At 36.7% G+C, this 15,498-nt stretch overlaps 1 protein-coding gene across 3 annotated transcripts in view; it reads right to left on the bottom strand.

Moving 5' to 3' along the window:
* The window catches only part of LOC145769587 (VWFA and cache domain-containing protein 1-like), a 47,805-nt gene that overhangs the window by 14,023 nt on the left and 18,284 nt on the right, over positions 1 to 15,498 (bottom strand). For 2 of the 3 annotated variants that reach the window (XM_082581248.1, XM_082581259.1), the window contains 11 exons: positions 14,914 to 15,052; positions 14,050 to 14,199; positions 12,280 to 12,397; positions 11,060 to 11,171; positions 10,508 to 10,676; positions 10,066 to 10,202; positions 9,642 to 9,823; positions 6,935 to 7,045; positions 6,588 to 6,710; positions 5,834 to 6,023; positions 4,430 to 4,600 (listed from right to left, as the gene is read on the bottom strand). In XM_082581248.1, the coding sequence (XP_082437374.1) occupies positions 4,430 to 4,600; positions 5,834 to 6,023; positions 6,588 to 6,710; positions 6,935 to 7,045; positions 9,642 to 9,823; positions 10,066 to 10,202; positions 10,508 to 10,676; positions 11,060 to 11,171; positions 12,280 to 12,397; positions 14,050 to 14,199; positions 14,914 to 15,052 (1,602 nt within the window). The remainder of the gene's footprint in view (positions 1 to 4,429; positions 4,601 to 5,833; positions 6,024 to 6,587; positions 6,711 to 6,934; positions 7,046 to 9,641; positions 9,824 to 10,065; positions 10,203 to 10,507; positions 10,677 to 11,059; positions 11,172 to 12,279; positions 12,398 to 14,049; positions 14,200 to 14,913; positions 15,053 to 15,498) is intronic. The other variant, XR_014289022.1, reaches the window with a different exon arrangement.

Genomic DNA, 15,498 nt, shown 5'->3' with positions numbered 1-15,498 from the left:
AACTAGCTGGACCAAGTTACAGACAATACTTGAGATGTGCCAACCATAGGACACTGACTACTATTTGAGACTCTTTGAGACGATGAGAAATCTTTATGGCTAGTGTGTTGAGACTTGAGATCTACAAAATTGCAATGAAACAATATACCAGACATATAGTCTGATTTGAAATAAGTTATACGAGTTATGAGACTGTTTCTTTGTTAAAAGAGACGCTATTGCAATGAGTTTACCCTAATTGCTGCGTATTGTGACAATTATGTCAAAATAGGTAAAAAAACAAAAAAAACGAATAAAAAAAAAAACGATGAAAAACAAAAAAACGAGCTCGTTTTTTTTAAAACAAAAAAAACGTTTTTTACATCTCTAAAAATCATGGTAGAACCAGTGGCGTAGGAGCATATGCTGCCGCCCCTGGCTTTCGTTGAAAAGGCCGCCTTAAGTAGACTGCAGCAAATTTTGAAATAGTTTCATGTTCAAGCAATCTTTTCAATAAAAATAATTACAAATAATGTGCCGCGTCTCAGAAGTTCTATATTGCTTGAGAAAGAAGCCTCATTGTCTCAGCGTTAAGGCCAAAAATAAAAGACAAAAAATGGACAACAAAATTAATGTATTAGAGAATTAGGCAAAAAAAGATCAATAGCCGCCTCAAAATTGAACTTTTCGAGCTTTCGCGGAAGCAAAATCAGCGATAATATCTTCAAAATCAAGTTTTTGAACGTAGTCTCTTTCTATAGAAAGAATTGATAGAGCTGATAGCCAATCTTCGTTCATGGTAGAACGTAAATACGACTTTATCATTTTGAGCTTTGAGAAACTCCTCTCACAGCTCGCAATTGAAACACCAATGGTAAGATAAAGTTTCAGACACAAGCATAAATATGGTGTCGAATCAAGTAGGTGTGATTTAGCTAACCACTGTAAAACATCAAACGCTGTTGCATTACGATCAAACGTGGTTTCACTGCTTCGCACTAGCCTCTTAAATCTGTCAATTTCCACAGCTAACTCCAAAAAGTTCACCTCGTCGTCATAAGTGCTTTTAAAAGCGTTGGTGAATCCATTGTGACTTTCGCTTTGCAGCAGCGCGTGAGGATTCAAAAATCCGAACATATCATTCAAGTGATGTATGCCGGTAAACCTAGTTTCAGCTTCAAGTATCTGTCCAAAGCTTAAAACATGCATCGCCTTACTTGCTAGCTGTCTCTTTGTAAATCATTTTCTTGTTTTACTTTTTATTTATTTTTGCATTAGGCCTACTTCATTTCTCGTGCTGTGTGCAGTGTGCACTGTGCAGCCTCATTTTACCGCCCCCTTGCAGCTTGCCGCCCCTGGCGCAGAGCCAGAACCGCCAAGTGGCTGTTACGCCACTCGTCACATGTAGCGCGGAGGCAACATGATCAGCAAAGCAAATCAACTAACAAACTAACGTCATCAACTAACTCATGTTGTCAACCCCTCGTGGTGAGTCCAGGTAACTGAAAATATCAGGCGAATGACAACAAACAGATATCTCAACTCAAACAACAAACTGAAAATATCAGGTATCTCTATGGTGGTAAAAAGATAAATCCTCGGCTGTAAAGAACGAAGAAGCTAGAAGACTAACAACTGCAAATTTTGTTGAGAAATTGCATTGTTTTGTGACAGGAAATTCTGAAAACATAACATATTCCTAACATATTTGAGCGACTTAATATTTTATACAAATTCGTTGTTTTATTGTCAGAGGTAGGGTTGATAAGCCAGTATGTCATAAGCGAAAATGTGGGGCCAGCGGCGTACGCAGGGCGACCATTGGACAATGCCTCTAACTCTTTAGTTTTTTAAATATTGATTTTTAAAAAACATTTGGGCTGGTTTTTGTATAGCAGTAGTAACACAAACTCTATAATCATACCAGAAACATATCACAAGCTAAAATCATGGCTTAATGGCCTTAACTCATCAATGCGGAGCTTGCGGCACTTTATTGATTGGTACCAAAGTTGCCAGGTTTGTTGCAAGATTAAGCCATTTACCAACGAGATAGCCATCAGAAAAGCAAGAAGATACGACAAATGTGATTACAACCGGCAAGCATTTGTTGTGCTATCAAGTGCCCACTAGTCTTGATTTGACAAAGGACAGTACAGTCACACATCATCGCCATCCACTTGTCCATTTTACTGCCATTGTAGGCTATTGGCCTGATTTCGCAGCCACCTCAATTTACCATTTAATTGGGCCTTCCGGCAATTGACATCAAGACGTTTGTGCCAGCTGAGATAAAACTGCTAACCTCTCACTAGGCTTCGTTATAGTGATGTACAACCTAAACGAACAATAGCTATTCGGAAACCGCGCACCGGTGTGCCACTGTGCCAGTGTAGGCTGCTGTACCGGTATCACATTTTGTGTCTTCATAGCAAATAACCCGTCATACCATCTGTACAAGTACAAGTGGTTGCTTAGTGCTTACTTCAACTTTCACCCTGCACACGTGAGGATTGGCATGGCTTTCAGCAGTGTGACTTTGCGGTGCAAAATTAGATAAGGGTTGTTAGGTCTAGAAGTTGCCTAGTTTTTCTACTCAATTATTTGTTTTTACTGCAAATTTATTCTGAAGTAGCTTAGCTGTTTCAAATTCGATACTTGGTATTGTTGATATAGGAAGGGTAGGTATTGGATATAGCAATCCCGTACTGTCTAAGTGTCTAATGCTGGTAAATAAATATTTTTCTTAAAAAAAATTGAAATGGCAACCTTCAAGAAAATCCTGCATAGGCTTACGTCATTGGGTGGGGCAATCACTTTTTCTACTAATATCGTAAACGGTCAGAGATGTACGTATACGCCGCAGACTTGCGGCGCAGACTTTTTGTTTATGCTAACGCTTGCGGCCAAATTTTTTTTGTATAGTTTGCTCTTGAAGCTACGCCGCAAAGTTTTCGCGTTTTTTAGCGCATAGCGTCAACGCATACTTTTTAACCCTTTGCGGTCCAGCCTCATCCCTAGGATGAGAAATAAAATTATGTAATTTAGTCCAACCTCATCCCTGGGATGAGGTATTTATTTCAATCGTTACAGCAAGTCCAACGTCATCCTAGGGATGTTAATAGCGCAGATACGCGTGACTAGTTTCTTGCTTGGTACGTTTGGTGAAATTCTAGCTGATTTGGTGCCGTGTGCAAAAGCGAGGCGCGCTAGTTTCTTGCTTGGTACGTTTGGTGAAATTCCAGCTGATTTGGTGCCGTGTGCAAAGGGGCAAAAGGGGCAGGCCAGGCAAAAAGGGGCAGGCCAAGTTCCCTCGATTTGGAAGAAAGGTTGAACAAACAACAGCATTTTATTGCAAAGGCTGCTCGTGGACACAACAAAGACTGTATGGTATGCAGCAAACCGCATTCCAGGAAAACAACCCTCTTTTATTGCGAGACGTGTGTCAGAAAACCTGGATTGCACCCAGGTGCATGCTTCAAAGCATACCACACCCAAAGAAACTACAAACAATAAAATTGTTTACTGCCTCTTACCTGTGGTTTCACTTTCCGTGTTTTCTTACCTGTGTTTTGCCGTCTCTATGTTTGTAGTGTGTGTTGTTCTTAGAATTCAAATACAAAACAAAAAATGCAACTGATATGGAGTTATACAATGCCCTAAAACTGCAGCCTCAGCAATATTTGTTGTAAATAATAATTAGATTGATTGATAGTGGTAAATAATAATTAGCAACAGTGTCGCCTAAACAGTAGTATGGGATATAGGCTAAGCTAAGGATTGTGAAGTACAAACACAAAATGCGAGTGTTTCACCGCTGGAGGTGCCTTGCCAAACAAAAATAGCACAAACTAAAAATCGCTATTTTTCGTTTTTTCTCCTCAAATATGAAAAAACTCACACAGAATACGCCTTAGAACATGGAAAGGAAATGATTTAGTATAAAAAAAAAATATGGACTTGTGGGGAAATTTTTGGTAAAAAAAATTGGACCGCAAAGGGTGTATTTTTTTCGCTACAACACACGAATACCTTCCAGCGCTGCAGTTGAAAGAATGTTTTCAATGGGCAAAGACATATTGGAACCACAACACAGCAAAATGTCAGATGAACACTTTCAGATGCTGTGTATCTTCGTGGAAATTCAAAATAAAACTTGTTTGTTTCGAGTGGTTTATAGGCTACCGTGTGAATGTTTGGCACCTAACAAACAAAATTAGTTAACGCTAGGACTACAGGTCAAAGTAAGCTACTGGTTACACAATGTCTGTAATCAAGATCTATACTCGACATCCTATCCGTCAGCATTTATAATTTCTAAGATGTTACCCGAAATCTTCTCCGTGTGAATATTGGCCGAGCAAGAGAAACTTTAGTTCAAGGGAGGTGCGAACTTCAGAACTTTTAAAAGACAAAGTTGTGCGAAAGCTGTTAATAAAATTGTTCTTACGAGTCTGTTACAAGAGCACCTTCCACGAAAAGTACCACAGCCAGAATATGTTTTTTTTCTATCTCTGATGACCAAGTAAGTGTTGGTATCTTTGACTGGAATGAACTGGTAGTTGTAACAATCACTTGAACTGTATGTTGTTCCCGAAAATCGACTCTGGCTATCAGAAATCTGAAATAGAAGGTATTTATAATTACAAGTTATAAATAGAATATAGCCTACCCATCACCAATTGAAAGAAAACGGAAGCTTCTCGGCAAACCTTTTAAAAAAAACCAGCAAATTTTTACTCGCAGTGCACGACTATTCATGGGATGATAACTGTGTCAAGTAGCCTACCTTTCACTGAAACCAATATAATTACATCTAGTTTTGCAACAACAGATCTGCCCATAGGCCAACCAAGACTTTGTTTCATTACAACCCTGTAGGCTACTTAATTTCTGAATGTATAATCTAACTTGCAGCACTATTTTGTAATGTCCAAGCTCAAGCATGAAAGTGAAGATTTAGACTCAGTGGAATTGAAAGCAAAGAAGCAATATTCGTGTCCATCGTCACACACGACATGACGTGTCTTGTCAATAGAAATCGAACTCTTGAAAAGGAGCGATCTTCCTGGCGTCGGCACTACCTGACTAATCACTATAGAACAGCAAGCATTGCGTTTCGCTAACCATATCAGTCAAGCACGAGTATCGTGCCGCTCTCTCGCTCGACTGACTGAACCTAAATTGGGCCAACTTGTAATGTCGAACTCACAATTTTTCCACATGAAAACGCTCAAGTTAAATAATTGCCATTGGCTTGAAATTTTCACAACATTGCACTATCAGTGAATGTTAGTGTCGTCTGTATTCTTGGGCATCCATAAATAAAAAAATTTTCGCACTTAACTACACTTTATAAGAACTTTTTTGTGTTTACCTTCCTTGCTTTTAAAAAACAAATCCGTTTTCAATTAGTTTAGTTTTCTAAACAATTAAGTTTTGTCCAACATTTGATTCTTTTTGCTTTTAGATAGCTGGATGTAGCAAGAATTGACTGCGATAGACATGTGTTTCGCCCGTGAGGCTGAGCTCATCAGCATCGCACCACTAAGTCATATCACAGAATATTTTTTATCATGTGAAGTTTAATAAGTCGGTACATTTTTATTTCAATAGTAAAAACGAGCCCCTTTAAAAGTGAAAGAAGAAAAACTTATCGTTTTTCCTTTACTATATTATGCTAGGGGAAAATTTGCCCGACTCTCAACCCCTTCTCGGAGCCCCTGCTATCGACTGTGGGCAGTCTCATCAGCTCAGGAAAATTACGTCAAGCTATTTTGTACTTCAAACATAGGTACTTCAAACATACTGTTCCAAGTTGCCGTATGATCACATTTTTTGTAGGACTACACACCGTATATGTTCTTTGAAGCAATCCATTTTCAACATTTGCACAGCTAGAACCAATCAAAACTTCATTGTATACTAAATGAAAGGCTATTTCAGGCTCCAACTCTGTGACATGTTGGTCTGTGCGAACTTGACTTGATGTCACGTACTCTTCAGCGACTATCACATACCCTGCCTTGTCAATCAAAAGACACCTGAACACATAATAGGAATCACAGTTTATACTTTTAAGTATACTTTCCAATATATACCTTGTCACAAAAAGTGACGATGTGACAAAATTGTGAAATAAAATGTGTGTTATTTTAAAATAAATGATTTGTTCAGTTCATTTTACACTATCTAAAATGAATTTAATCATTTTTAAGAACTTTTTCGAATTTGCAATCACATGTTTTATATTTTTAGTTAAATTTTTCAAACAGTAGCCTACTGTTTTTGTTAGGAGATAAAACTTGTGCAGTAAAACGTTTAGCCACTATTTTTTAATTTTTTATAAATGCATTGTTAATTCCAAAAATTATAAGGTGCTCCATAGTAGCAAAATATAGTTAGGAGTGGGTGACTAGTTTAAGTTGTTGTTGTGGCCTCAATTCATATCAGCGAATTGGATTGGTCAATTCAAGTGGATATTATGTCGTAAATCTGGTGATGTTGCAAGCACCATATATATAACCGTATTACCGATTTACCGGTACTTATAAGGTATACAAAAAAACTATTCATCTCTCGTTTATGCCTACTCCAGTACTACTTACTTAAATGTACTGTCACACACTGGATACAATTGTAATAAAATGTTATAGAAGTAAGGAAGCAGTATATCAACTCCCATGACAGCCACTACTTCATCTGTGGTAGGATCATGAACGGTGGTTGCTCTGAAATTCAATTTTTTATGATTATTTTAATTAGAGAAACGCAGTGTTGTATATCTTCATCTATCGACGCAGCTTGCATTGTAAGCATTTATAATAAAATCATTTGCATTTAAAAAGTTTGAAAATGTTTGAAATCCTCGAAATTTCTGAAAAAGGCTTAGCCTACGTGGGCTATATCTTTTGTATATAAAAGTTAATGAATTTTTTATTAGCAAATTACAAACCTTCCTTCAAACAAAACTCCACTCAGTGTGACAACAACGGCTCCACTTGCGGCGTCTTTGTAAGGAGGAGTGATAGCCCTATGCTGTCGATTTGCAACAGCGTGTTCATACCTAACCAAATGAAAAAATATCAAGCAAATTACTCAATGCATTACTTTGCAGTCACTTAAAATGTAGATGCGTTCAAAGCTGACAAAAGCTCAGACTGTATTCATGGAACTAACAGCTAGCCTACTGCATTACACCGCGGTTGTGTATTTACTGCTGAATCTACGTTGTCTAGCAGTGGTGGCTCATCCATAAGGACTGTAGGGGCTGCATCACTGAGTTTTGTAGACGGAAGATTGATTGACAGATTGATTGATTGAATCTTTATCCTCGGACTGGGAAAGCTTCTTTGAGAGCTTAAACCTAGCAGTTTCGCATACTTGTATAGGCTTTGAATCACTGACGCAGGTCAGGTCACCGAGATTGACAGAGTGATGTATCCTGTTGTTAAAGTGTTGTTGCCGGAAAATTTTTCCATTCATTAGATGCCGCTGAATGGAAAGCAGTCCTTAACGTGCGTTGCTCAAGCGCACACCCCGAGAGTCGAACAAGCGCCGCTTGATCTTGAAAATTATTCGTTCGCGAAGTCACCCGCTAACTAACTGAGCTGTCAGGGCGAACTCTTGCTGAATTTATTAATCTACTTACTTTAACAAAATTTTGATTATTTTATTTTTCAACAGTGTACTGTTTTGTATTAGGCCTACTGTGATATTATGCCGCTCCTGTAAACGTAAAGGACGCTTGGTATATTGGAAAGCAACTTGAAATAAGAAATAGCCTGCAGCTTGCATACAATGCACTGAGTCAGTGGTTCTAAACCTTTTTCCTAGTTGGCATCGCTTTGAAATCACCAACCAGTTTTCGCATTCCCTTCTAGAATGACTCAAAAGTAATGTAGTTTGCATCGTTTGCATGTGCAAATAACAAAACGACTGTGTTTCTTCTTTAATCTTTATTCATATACCTGACAGTGAAATAACACAATACGCGATACTTTCTTCATACGGAGATCCAAAAAGTGAGTTTTTTTCTTGATGTTTTGTGTCTCTATCCATCTTAACGTCTCCTGCTTTCCGTATTTTGCGGGGTTAGCGGCCAACAATCTTTTATATTGTTTGATGGCATTTCTCCAATCTCCATGCCACTGATCCTGAGGGTCGACCAAGATTTTCGGTTCTGCCAACCGCAGATCCTCTTCGACGTCGTCTAGCCAACTCTTCTTAGGACGTCTTCAAGAGTTAATCCCATGGACGTTAAAGGATATTTGTTTTGGCCAAGCAACTTCTTCCAGGTGTTGCACGTGTCTGCACCAACGTAACTTTCTGCATCTCATGACATCTTCAAGCAGGTCGATGCCAAGGCGGGATCTCAGCTCTTCCATTGTCAGTCGGTCAGAAAGGCACTTGGAACAGATAAATCGTAGCCTTCCATGACATTATCATTGCAACAGAACCGATTTCACTCTTCGACGATGATGGCCAGGTCTCACTTACATGTGAGTAAGTAGAACACTCCTTACACACATATTATGAATGTGACCTCGACTACCGAAGGGAATATCATTGTCTATAAGGATAAGGATGAGCTCACGGAACATTTTCCAGACAATTGCACCCTCACTGCGATGGCATCCATACAGACTCCCAATTGCCCAATCATATCACCAAGATATAGCGACATCGAATTCTGCATCACAATTGTCAGCAGTTGGCAAACCTGTCTTAAATTACTTTTATTTCGTTAGTTATGTGAAAAATGCAAAATAGTTTCTCCGTAGCGGCGATTAAGCAACAAGCTCAGCGACGTTTTTGCTGTTTTCTGCTGGTGACGGCGACAAGTCGAGGGGTGTTGGACCTGAGTGCTACTCGCATGTCAAGGATCCAATCAATTTTTGGTTTGATGGTCAAACTGACAATTGTAATTTTTTAATAATTAGGCTACTGTTATTGAAAGAATTATTAAAAGTTCTTAAATTTAAGTAGCCTGGCTATCGGACTGAACAGTGAACAATGAAGATAAGTTTCTATGAGACTGGTTGTTAATTACATAAACAATAAGGTAAGATAACTAGCCTTAATCTAATTACTTATTTTGAAAAGTTTTAGTAGCTACTAATATTGCAACCTCCCCATTATAATGATCGCGAGCAGCCATTGTTCTCCAGCAATGCAAAACAATACATAGTTGTTATGCAAAGGATACCTCAAAAATATGTTGTTTCTTGTGGCACACTAGATATAGTATTTTTACCTTTGTGCTATTACTGCTACATAAAACTGTTTTAGAATGATTGTGATATATCGTCTTAATCAATTCTTATCCGCGGTATGTCGTCGCTGTTAACATCGTTTTAAGGATTAAAAGTTGAATGAAAAATTTAATGATCCCTAAAAAACTCGGTTCATTACATTTTTTGGAAGCAGTTGATACAATCCCAGTCAGCTCCCAGCAGCTTGTAAACTTGGTCTTTTTTTATGTTGGTTTAACGTCTATTGAATCAATGTAGCAATTTGTGCTTTGTAAATACAGTAATTCAACAATCTCGTCAACTTCAACTTCGATGTAAAAAGTTTACAAGAAACCATGCGAAAAACAACACATAAGTAACTTAGATTGATTTGACATAGCTACAAATTTGGAAGTATATTTTACTTACCATGGTCTTAGCACAGGGTCATAGTCATCAGGTAATTGAGTTCCGGGAAATATTCGATAAAGTCCATTCTTTGTTCCAACGTATCGCCAGATAACTTGACTTTGCAGATCAGTGTTTTCATTTTGGTCTGTCCACAGCGTTTCAGCTAGCTGAGTTGCTATTACTTCATCTTTCACTAGCACCTGTTTAAACAAATAATAAGAATTATCTCTATGGTATACAAATCAAAAGCTGAGTCTACTAGTGATATCGTTTTAATATTATCTTTTGACGATATTGACGACGATAAACATTAATTAGATGTAAAAGTAAGAAGCTACAAACAACACTATTTTTCCACGGGAGGTTCGTACTTTATTCGATCTTACTGAAAATTGTCTTTTTATGAATTTTTTTTTAATATAGCGTCTCAATAAAAAAATACCTTTATTCTCTCTGTATTGGGTCCTGAACCTTCCATGAAATTTCCAATTCGGGTGACGTCATTACTAGTGAAAATTTTAGACAAATAGTATTCGGGATCTGAGAACGAACGAGAAGCCAAATGCACTGAGGATTGATCTAGGAAAAAATTGAATTTGTTTGTTACAATCAAAATAAAACTCTACTGTAGAATAAAAACTCTATCGTGTGGCGAAACTACATCAAAAACTTGTTTCATCCACATAGTGTGATCCTCCCTACGTAGGCCTATATAACCGGTCTGTTAATGACCATTATTAAACAGAACAGAGGTTATAAATATAACCTTAAATGCGTAAACGTTCACGGAACAGTGTTTGTTTGTCGATGGTTAATCGAACAAGGTTTCTATTAAAAATTTATTAAAAAAATAAAACGATATAAACTTGATCAGTTCATCATACCCTTGGAAGCGTAGTTTCCCAAATGAGCACACGGGTTAGTTGGAGGAACTAAATCAAGGCGGTGATACAAAAATGATTCTTGTTGTGGTAAGGAACCTTGTGAAGCAAGAATGGATTGGGTGTCTTGCACCGGAAGGACCAGACAGACTGAAAACTTTGTTCGAGGAATCTAAATATTAAACGGAAACTTTGTGTTTTGCTCACACTGCACTATGTATGGGCTACAGTATACTGTATGGTAAATGTGCTGTTAAGCTTTGACTTATATATGATTTCGTCATCTTAGAAAGTTAACCCACGTCATGTTCCATGTTTTTTTCTTTTTTTGAAAACAACAGGTTCAACGTTAATGGCATGCCTTGGATAAAAATCCAACTATAATAACTTACAATTAAAGATTGGAATAAAGTATGCACTTTTGTCCTGCTACAGTGCTACATGTAAAAAAAAGTGAGATTTCAAATTAATACAATTACTTCACTTTTAAGCAACAAAATTTTAACGTACGGTAGCGTAAAAGATAACAAAATTATCAAACATGTTGATTTTTACCTGAGTCCAATAATATGTTGACATAACCTCTATTTTCTTAACTCCATATCTTCTGCTATCACCTTGAGCAAGTACTCGAGAAGCCAAGAAAGTTTTGTTTCCACTTCCTCCGCTAACGCAACGTAAAAAAGTCGTATAAATAAATTATTGCTGAATTGGGAAAAAACAACTTATTTGCTCATCCCAATCAAGAAGTTTTTCGGATGCTTTCTCATGCCTGATCGTTATAAAACTTTTGATAGGGTGAGTGGAATAGAAAAACAAATTGGTTTAGCAAGGAGACGTCATAATCATGACATGTAGGACCAATCCTGCATCAAATATGAAAATGGATTTTTTTAGCTGGAACAAGCTGAGTTTAAAGTAAACTAATTATAATCACACACGATCGACTGGATTGGTAAGAAAAAGGGAAAACCTTCTCTCAGCAGTGGGCTACCACAGGCTGAATATGATGCTATTATTATATATATGCTATGATGCTGCAGCTATTATTATTATCTCATTGATTTTCGTTAAGAAATATTTGAAAAAACTTATTCCATTATTGATTTTGCTCAACAAACCTGGCAACTCCTGAGCAAGCAATATTACAAAAGATTGCTTGTTTGTTGTTTGCACTTCTGTTTAGTTCTTGCCACATGATAAAAGCATCGGGGACAGTTACGTCGATCACATTGGAAAAAAAAAATTCGTTACCGGATTTTTACCCCAGTTTGTCTTGTCAATATGTTTATTTAGTTTTACCTGTGTTATAAAAGAAATCAACAGACTTTTTATATACTAACTTTGCATCAAAATGTAAAATTATATATGAACATAAAAATATATAATGAATTGTAGATAGCTAAAAAATGGCACCAATTGCATTGGTGTCCATTTAACTAATTTGCAATCATGCTGCATTTTGTAGAAGCTTTTTGACATTTTAGCAACAACATAAAGTACACATTTTCAGAAAAATTTCATAAATGCACTAAGCTTAATATCAAAGATTTCACTGACATCTGGCAACCAATGTAGCCTACTTATCAACCAAAACAGATTTTAAGGTCTTTCGCACCCAATTATAATTTCCAGATTAAAATAAATTGTTAAAAATGGACTATTTAATTACTACAACCTTCTCCTTTCTGTTGACATGCATTTTCCTAAAATATTTCAATTTTAATTCAAATAAACTTTTTAAGTTATGCAGTTGTATCAATAAATGGTGTCACCTTATCATGGACTGATACACGCTTTCAAATTCTGGTTCTTGTTCGAGTGCAGTCACAGAAACAAAGAGAGAATCACTGTTGTCTTGATATGGAAATAACGGATGATTTATTACGAGACCTATTTAGCAAACAAAAAGAGCACTTGTTACGTTTTCGAAAATCTTTGTCCATGAAAACAAAACCAAAAATTTCACTTTTCTCGATCACGCCTACAGTAAGAAACAATTCAGCCTTGGCGTTCCGGGTTTAGGTTCGGCTTTGTGCTATTTGCAGGAGGGATCACAAAAAAGGGATTGCTGTTTCTCTCCAAACTTTTCAAAACTGTTAGGTCCCAACTTGCGTTGGTCCCAACATTAGCAAAGAAAGACTTCTCGCACGATTAAGTCATTACGCACCGGCGTCGAGTTGTTGGAGTGCACAGAAAAAGTTCAAGTACAAATTCAAGTACACAGAAAAAGAACATCGCAACTTGTGCGATCGGTCGGTGTGGCATGGAGGACCAAACCGTGAACCTCATTGAGCTATTCAACTACAAGCCTCCTGCCTTAAATGAGGCTTGTAATCTGCGCAATTTGGTTGACGAGACAATACAATGTCTGCTGGATAACTGCTCTATCATTCCGCCTTTGCCTCGAGCCTGTGAATCATTTGCATAGCAAAGAAAGTTTATATAGAGCAGTGGTTTACAAACTTTTTGCACTGCGACCTCTCAGAGCAAAAATTGTAGCCTCGCTGCCTTCCATAAAAACATTCAATAAAAGGCAAATTTAATGCAAAATTTAACCAAACTTGATTCATGCCGACGTCCAGTGCATGTCTCGTTTCGCTGTTCTAACTTAAACTTCTGAAATCAAAAACATCTTTTTGCGGTGTTATTGCGGTGTTATTATTACATTTCCTCCGATTATTTCCATTTCCTATCAAGCTTGGCTAAATTATAGCAGAGAACATAATAAATTAAAGCTACATTTCCGCATTTTCACCGGTTGAGTTTATCGCAATATTTTATGCAGTTGTGGATTTATTTAAATCAGTTTCGGTGAGGTGGTTGGTGCTGCATCTTTTTAACAAGCTTGTCAATAAGTGGAACTGTTCCTGACAAATCTTTCAAACAAAGTACACACTCAGATTTTTCAATACCATTGGAAACGATATACTGACAAATCCATATTTGACATAGGCTTCCAAATAACCTTGCTTTTTTGCCTTAGCCTGGTCGCTGCTTAACTTTAGTCTGCACTAAGCCACCTAGCCTACATAAGTGAAAATATAGAATGCTTTCCTATGGCTAAACCTTAAGCAATAGAGCAAACCCAGGTCAAGGAAAAGTCAATTGCGAAAAAACACTACTCTTTTCTGACAAACATGATTTTAAAAAATACAATAGATTTTTAGGCGTCTCGTCACCCCCTGAAAAACGGCTGGCGACTCCCACGGGGTCGCGATCCTCAGGTTGAAAATCACTGATATAGATAAAAAGATTTTAGACTGTTTTTATTGGATTTCTCTGCTTTCTTCTCAACTGATTTTGGAAGCGATCAACAGAAAAGGATAAAACACGCCAAAACATAAGCGGGTCGGGCTGCTGCAAAAGCTTCTCTAAACTCATTAAAATAACAATGATCCAAGCAAGACAATAATTTTATTGTTTGCGTGTTTTACTTTAGCAGCAGTCTCTTAGTCCTAGTGGCTTCAAGTTCGGCAATTTAACAAACAGCGGGAGAGAAAAGATTTGTAATCAATTTGGCTATGCGAGAGAAAAGTTTTTACCTGCTTCATCTATAACAAACGAGTAAGACAATTCGTTTGGTCGAAAGTAGGTAGATTCAGCCAACAGTTCTTCCAAAGTCACATCCACGGCTGCGACACCCACCAAATTGGAGTTTACGTATACTGGTAGACTTGCTGTTATCATTTGACCTGAAAATAGAAGAAAGAGGGACTGTATAAAATAAAATAAAGTTTAAATGTTTTAGTGATGACGAATTCACGAATTCAATGCATCGATTACATTATGAAAGCTTATCAGGAAGCAAAAAAAAATTGAAAAAGTTTAAAAAAGTACTAAATTGGTTTAAACGTTATACGCACTTGCATTTATTTTATTGAAGTCTACCGTCATTTTTTTAATTTTAGTTGTTTCAAAAATTAATGAAGTCTTCCATTATTTCAAGTAAGCAAAAAAGTGCTTCAGAAAAAGATAGTTTGAGAGCTACTCTGATAATGAGTTTTTAATCCTAATTGTATTTTAACACTAAATGCAAGCACTGCTGAAATCTATTGTTACGTCACTGCAACAACGCATCGCAGGCAGCAAACAATCTAACAAAACCTTCGTCAATAAGATTTTTCAGACATGTAGGAAGACTACTTTCTTTTCTCATTGATTGGCTGGAAATTTTTTATTAACTTGTAGGCTTTTTATCACATTATCATTTACATGAAAAATAAGCATGTTTAAAGATTTATTTTTAAAAAACAAAAAATCTAAAAAAAACTCAAAAGGCAGTCAGTGTAATGACAATTTAAGTTAAGCCAACTTTTTAAAATTATCTACAATACAGTACAGCATTTTGGCTTCAAAATTTAAAAAAATTAGCAATGTGTACGAAACTAATGTAAAAGTTGCATCACCTAGGCCCCAACTGTCCAAATATGGCACTGTCCAAATTGGTTCTGAAACTCGTCGATTTTTAGTGGAGTAGAATTGGTAGTATGACGCCATCTGATTACGTAACATGCTTGGGTCCGAGATTGCAACAAATATTCCTCTCTGTAATAAATAAAGTTTATCATTACATATCGATTTAAAAACCAAACAAAAAGAATGTTAGTAGCCTATATGATGTAAATTAATACGGGTGAAAACAGTTGAAGGAAAAATGGTACCGGTATGTAAATGTTTACTAAATTTTCCTTCAATTTTATATCAGCTTAAATGTTAGTTCCAGTTACACTCAATTTTTAATGAAAAGTGCAAATTTAAAATATTTAGCAAATACGACTAATTTTTCTTAAGCAAAGCTATGGAACTATACCAAATTAGTGCTCAATCTACAGTAATTTAATAAATAACCTACAGCTGGTTTATTTTGAACAAGAACGTGCTCTTTTGTCTGACCCCAATTTAAATTCAATTTTGATCAGTTTTGCCACAAAATCTGGAAAGATTTCAGACATTAGTAGTTGGAAATTTAGATATTTTAAGACAAATGTTAA

Source organism: Aplidium turbinatum, chromosome 1 (assembly GCF_918807975.1).
Source record: "Aplidium turbinatum chromosome 1, kaAplTurb1.1, whole genome shotgun sequence".
Classification (NCBI taxonomy): domain Eukaryota; kingdom Metazoa; phylum Chordata; class Ascidiacea; order Aplousobranchia; family Polyclinidae; genus Aplidium; species Aplidium turbinatum.
This window is presented reverse-complemented; position numbering and strand designations above follow the sequence as displayed.